The 6,181-nt window shown below is 34.5% G+C and overlaps 1 protein-coding gene across 2 annotated transcripts; it reads left to right on the forward strand.

Annotated features, from left to right (window-relative positions):
• Window positions 1–1,377: 1,377 nt before the first annotated feature.
• Window positions 1,378–5,399, forward strand: LOC112710551 (uncharacterized). Of its 2 annotated transcripts, none has more exons than XM_025762818.3 (7): window positions 1,378–1,682; window positions 2,262–2,947; window positions 3,271–3,874; window positions 3,967–4,067; window positions 4,164–4,253; window positions 4,370–4,494; window positions 4,951–5,399. In XM_025762818.3, exons 2-7 carry the CDS (start codon window positions 2,372–2,374, stop codon window positions 5,093–5,095), a joined length of 1,641 nt encoding a protein of 546 aa, XP_025618603.1. In that variant the 5' UTR covers window positions 1,378–1,682; window positions 2,262–2,371; the 3' UTR covers window positions 5,096–5,399. The 2 variants fall into 2 exon arrangements, with proteins under 2 accessions (XP_025618603.1, XP_025618604.1); XM_025762819.3 differs by having other exon boundaries at window positions 1,514–1,912.
• The last annotated feature ends 782 nt before the right edge of the window (window positions 5,400–6,181 follow it).

The following is a 6,181-nucleotide window of genomic DNA, read 5'->3' on the forward strand; positions in this document are numbered from 1 at the left end:
ATGTTCTCTTCAACTATAATAGGAACATTTAACCTCACAGCTACCTCATACATTTTAACTATGTCCATATCAACTCTTAACATTTTCAGTCCATTATCAAGCTCTTGACCCGGTTCTATCCAATGAAAATCAGTGATGGACGTATATCCAATGTCCTTCAGCAAATCACTAATAAAAAATCCATTTAGCGTATCGACATTAACCCTTTCAATCTCTGTTACTTCTCCACCAACATATAACATCTTTTCACATAGATCTCTCTCAAACCTTCCTCTATGATTGATAGAAATAGTTATATGGATGGTGGACATCCTTGCAAGAAAGACGATAAAGATCATTCTATGTAACTACATCAAATTCAAGTTTTAGAAGATAAATATTGACACTGCAGATGAAAAATAGAATTTTCAAGAAATGTTAAGCAAAGATAAATTCCAAAAAAGATAAACAAAGGTAAATCCTATTTCACATGTTCACATATATACAAGAACGATAAGAGAAATAAGAAAACAAACAAAAAAAAACACATCTTGCAATGGACAAGACCCACAATCCAATCCCATCCCTTATAGAAAATTTGTTCTGTTCTTATATGCCAACATTAACAATCAATTTTTATGCAATGGCATATCTCTATTCTTTGTGAAGTAAAGACAACAAATGCTTTCCATGATGCTTTACTCTGTACAATTGCTTTGATTAGGTGGGGAGAATTATTTGTCGCGGCATGGAGGTGCGCCGATCGTCTTCTCCAACTTTGGATGGTGGTGGCAGCGACGATTGAGCTTTGCTAAGACACACAGTAGTGTGAAGAGCTTTTTTATCTAATTTCTTTACCAAAAAAAAAATGTTAGAATGCATGTAGATAGGTTTGGGAGATTTTTGTTGTCACGTAGGTTCGGAAACTAACAGATCAATTGCGTAACCAAGGTCCGAGTACTCTTGGTACATGGATGTTATCTTTTGTGATTACAATCATCATTTTGTCCGCGTCTATATCTTTTATGGGTACAAATAGTAATTTATTCTTGAGAATTTCAAAAAAAATTAATAAAATTAATTCTTAATTTAATAATTAAATATTTTTATCAAATAATATTCACCTTTTATAGACATATCATTAGTTTAATTTTTTTATAGTTAATTTTAACGGCCTTCAAATTTTAGTGGTCATAACTCATAAATAACTATTTGCACTTATATTTTTTTTAAGTTTGCTTAAATTGCATAAAAATTAAATTATATAATTGCTTTTAAATAATCAGATATAAGTAAAATTTAATTTTCATTTACTAACTATATAAAAAAAGGTTTACTTAAAGAAATTTATATATTTAATAGATTAACTATTTAAACAAAAAATGTGAAACAAACCACCCGAATCCCTTAACTCTTTTTTGGTGACTGAATCCCTTAACTTTGATTAGCTTGATTATAGAAACTAAAAGTTAAATTAAATTAAATTAAATAAAAAAATTGATGCCTAGGCATTCCGGGGAGAGAAGCATCACCGATGGCGGCATTGCTATTTCACACAGTACCTCCTAACAACGCATTTTTGCAAAGCATGAAGAAAAGCCCCTCTTTCTATCACAACTTGGGCTACAGTTCGCCTTTCCTGCACCACAAGAGGCATCAAATACTTAGTCATAGACACCTTCGCAATTTGGGAAATCTTCAAGGTAACAACAACAAGAACCCTCCTTCACCTAACCCTAATTCACTAACCTTCCTTCACAATCGTAGAACACTTGTTTGTGCTTGTTTGTCAATTCTTTTGCCTCGAAACTCTGATCTGAGCCTCACCCTGTTTCCTCAACTTCTCGGGAAGCTCTTTCTTTGTACCCACGCCTATCGGTTTGGGAGGGGGGAGGATTGAGATACTATAGAAACGATTTTCTCAAATCAGAGTGTGAGGCCGTTGCCCTATTTTTCTGTGTTTGATTCAATGTGTTCTTATATTTTATGAAGCCTTTACCAAAGTAAAGTTGGAAAGGATTTTTTCCCTCGCTTTTTTCCCCTTATCTAGTTGTGTTAGGGTTTATGATTAAAAGGGGGAAATTGAGGAGAAAGATGATTTCGACCCGCTGTTTTTCCTAAAATTTGGCATGTTCTTTACTTTTCTTCCCCCATTGCTAAAAAATTTTCAATATGGTCTATTTCTTTTCTTTCTTTTTATAATTTTATTTTGGAGTATGATTTTTGTGCTTTCAAGTGAGTGGGATTTGTAATGTTAATGATTTCATATGATTCTGTTGCAGGTGATATTGTTATTGTAGTGCCTTTTCGTAGTTTTACCTAAGCTATCATTCTTAGTTGTGGGAGACAAAAGTGCACCAGAACCTGCGCTTGGTATAATAACAACTGTTTAATGGAAGATTTTGGTGGTTCCGGGTTTGATGGCCTTAGTAATGCTGTGAGGAGGAAGAGGAGTCAAACTTCTCGCAGGCCTCGGCCAGATTCGCAGCCTGTACCTGATGGTACCGACTTGTCTCCCTTGTCATCAACACCCCCTTCAGATGATGTTAGCAGGGTCTCTAGTGAAGAGAATGCTGAAGACGATAAATCCCATAAGGATGGTGGGTTCAATGTGTTTTATAGTAATGAGCCTGGACGAAGCAGCTTACAAAACAAACGCTGTAGTGAGGGTGTTCTTGCTCCAGCTAATTGGAAGGGTTCTAGCAAATCAAAGGATAGCTTAGAATCAGAATTGGGAAATGCAGAGATGTATGGTGGAAGTAATCCAGATAGTCCGAGTTTAGGGCAGTTTGGTGTTTCTCAGGATCCATTAGGGAATGAGAATCGTGTTAAAAAGGTGAAGCTGAAGGTTGGTGGTGTTACGCGTACTATTCAAGCCAACTCTGCATCAAACAGTACTTCAGCTAGTGGATCAACTACAAAGAGCTCTCGATCATCAGATGCCACTAGATCACGCCACAAGCATCAGGTAGTTTTCCTTTGGATGCGATAATAGCTTCCTTCAGCAATTATGTCTTTATCATACAGTACTATGCTATATTTCTACTTAATATGAGTGTTGGTTCGTGGGATATCTGGATATTTCAGATTGAATCATTAATTGGTAAGATATGCAATTTTTTTGTCTAGATATATAGACATATCTATTGCTTATGTGCAATAACTTGCTGATATACTTCTTATCTCTCTTTTGTGAAAGATTATTTGTCATTTAGATTTCTTGCTTCTATAGCTGATTTTTTTTAATTGAAAAATCCCAATTGATGACTTCCTTCGATTGTGTTATTGCAGAGCAATTCAGATGATAACCAGTCTCCCTTGGATAAGAGAAGTGGCTTACAAGGCCTTCCGTGGAAGGATTTCTCAAGTCAGGACTCATTAATTGGGAGGTTATCTGGAAAGAATAAATTAAGCAAGCAAGGAGACAAGTCTGAATCAGTCCGGAAGAGCAAGCGAGTACCAAAGAGGCGTGTACTTGATGACGAATTTGGTGATGAGGATGATGAGATTCGTTATCTGGAAAAGCTGAAAACATCAAAAGTTTCTGCTGTATATAGAGATGAAGAGGAATTAGGCAAGAAACATAAAAAGCTTTCTAGCATGGAAAATGCAGCCTCAACAAAATCAAGCAAAGATGGGAAGAAAAGGTTTAGACCAGATAGAGTGTATGAGGATGTGGATTATGAGGAAGAGGATGAGTCTGGGTCTGATGTTGAGGTTGAGGATAAGAAAAAGAAAAAACAGAGGAAGGAATCTGTTGATGTTTTGATGGACAGTAAAAGGGAAATAACTCTAACTACTCGTCAACGGGCTCTTCAATCCAGCAAAGATGCCTCTGCACCTGGTTCAAGTTTAATTGAGTTTCCCAATGGATTACCACCTGCCCCGCCTAGAAGTGCGTATTTACTTAATTTTCTTTTATCTGTTTGATGTGATGCACTAGTAATGTGGCTCAATTCATAATGTGATGGTATATCTTGAATACAGAGCAAAAGGAGAAGCTTACAGAAGTGGAGCAGCAACTAAAGAAAGCTGAGGCTGCCCAGAGGCGTAAAATGCAAAATGAGAAGGCTGCCCGGGAGTCTGAGGTTAGTGTTCTCTCCAAATTACTGCTTTTTTCTTTTGTTATGTATAATTTTACATAAAATCCTTGACCCCATTGTACATATTTCACATTTTTGTAGGCTGAAGCTATAAGAAAAATTCTTGGTCAAGATTCTAGTAGGAAGAAGCGGGAAGAGAAAATGAAGAAACGTCAAGAAGAATTGGCTCAGGTTTTGCTTAGTTCAAACAATCTGTGTGTTTATATGCGTCTAACTGTCTATTCGTATATTTGTATGTGTGTATGTGCGTTTAACAGCTGTCATTTGTCTTCTATTATTATTTGCAGAGGGCAGCCAATGCACAAATGCTTGCATCAAACACTATTAGATATGTGATGAGTCCTAATGGTACAGTTGTGACATTTCCTGATGAAATGGGCCTCCCTAGTATATTCAATTCAAAACCGTGCAGGTACTGTCCTTTGCTTTGACATATGGAACCAGTTTGATTGTTTTTCTCAAAGCTATTTAGATATGTTTGGTAAATAAAATGCAAAAAGGGAAAGAAGATGAAAGAAATTGATGAGCTTGGATTTAATGAATTATTCATTTACTTTTCTTTGGTTTCCCGCTGATGTTATATGATTGGACACAATAGTATCATATGTTTCATCCTAGTCGTTGTTTCTTTTGCTTTGAGCACTGGTCTCTTGACATTAAAGCTTGAGATAGAATTCTGATAGGAACATCAAACGCCAGGGTGGTTTTTGCGTCCTTGAAATTTAATTTCAATGAATTTCCTTTAGCTGTTTCCATGAACTGACAACAAATCTTTATCAGAAGTTAAGATACTCATAGATTTCAAGTTTGTTTTCAAACACACCAAAATTCCCTTAGTGCTAATGATTATTATTTGGTATTGTCTCAGTTATCCTCCATCACGGGAGAGATGTGCCGGTCCGTCATGTCCCAACCCTTACAAGTATCGCGATTCAAAATCAAAGCTTCCTCTTTGCAGTCTCCAATGTTACAAAGCAGTCCGAGAGAAGATGGCTGCTGAAGCTATCTGTTGATGTTGCAAATAGACTTCCCATCACTGGTTTATACCAAGTTGCACACAGCCAATTTTATGGCACCCATCCTTAGGTCCATGCTTTGTTGAGAGAAATTATGTTGAGCTTTTGGTGAGAGTCATTTTGTCTAATATGTTAATACATCTTTTGATTTTGCATTTTTGGTATGAGAGATTGCTAGCATCATGCCCTGTAGCATGTAAATCTATTAGAAATATTTAGCTATTGGCAATGTCTAAATCTGAATATTACACCATTGATTAAATTATTAATCACTAATCAATTGATACATGACATTCCTTAATTTATTTTAATTTGAGAGGAGATTAATGTTTTGCTTGGTTGAGCAAAGAAGAGAAAAAAAGAAAGGAAACAAAGAAAATGAAGAGAAGAGAAAATAAAGAGAAAAGTGTGTGTGTGTATATATATATATATATGTTTCGATCAACAGAAAAGAGAGAGAAAACTCAGTATATAAAATGACAGATATCTATTATATGAAAAAATATATATTTACATGATAATTTGATTTCAAAAATTATATAAAATAATTTTAAAATAAATACTCATTTTGAATTATTATTATTAATTTTTTTGTATTTTTTTTGGTACTTAATTTTTTTGTATTTAATTTGTCTATTTACTATTTTATAATTTTAATTTTAATTTATTTTTCCACATTATAACAAATAAAAATGTCAGAATTTTTCATGTGAGGTCTAGTGTAAACTTTTTCTTTTTTTACTAATGTTTAGTACTTGTCATCTAAATATGATAAAAATCTAATCTTTTGACTATTTTCTCTTACAGTTTCTTTCTTTTAATTTTTTTTGTGTCTTTTTTTCTTTTAATTTTTTTTTTGAATCAAACGAAGCATAAAAAAATGACATAAAAAAACATAGATTAATATGTCAACTATGAGGCCTCTTAGAGTATTGTAAGATAAACGCACTAGGAAGAAAAATTGGCGCAACAGTTGGTGAGGTGTTGGATGTGGGAGTGTTTGTAATGAAAGGAAGAGAATTAAGGATTGTGAGTCAGCCTTGATGTCACCCTGAAACTAAGGAAGTTTGTGAGGATTGCATG

This window comes from Arachis hypogaea, chromosome 9 (assembly GCF_003086295.3).
Source record: "Arachis hypogaea cultivar Tifrunner chromosome 9, arahy.Tifrunner.gnm2.J5K5, whole genome shotgun sequence".
In the NCBI taxonomy this organism is placed as follows: domain Eukaryota; kingdom Viridiplantae; phylum Streptophyta; class Magnoliopsida; order Fabales; family Fabaceae; genus Arachis; species Arachis hypogaea.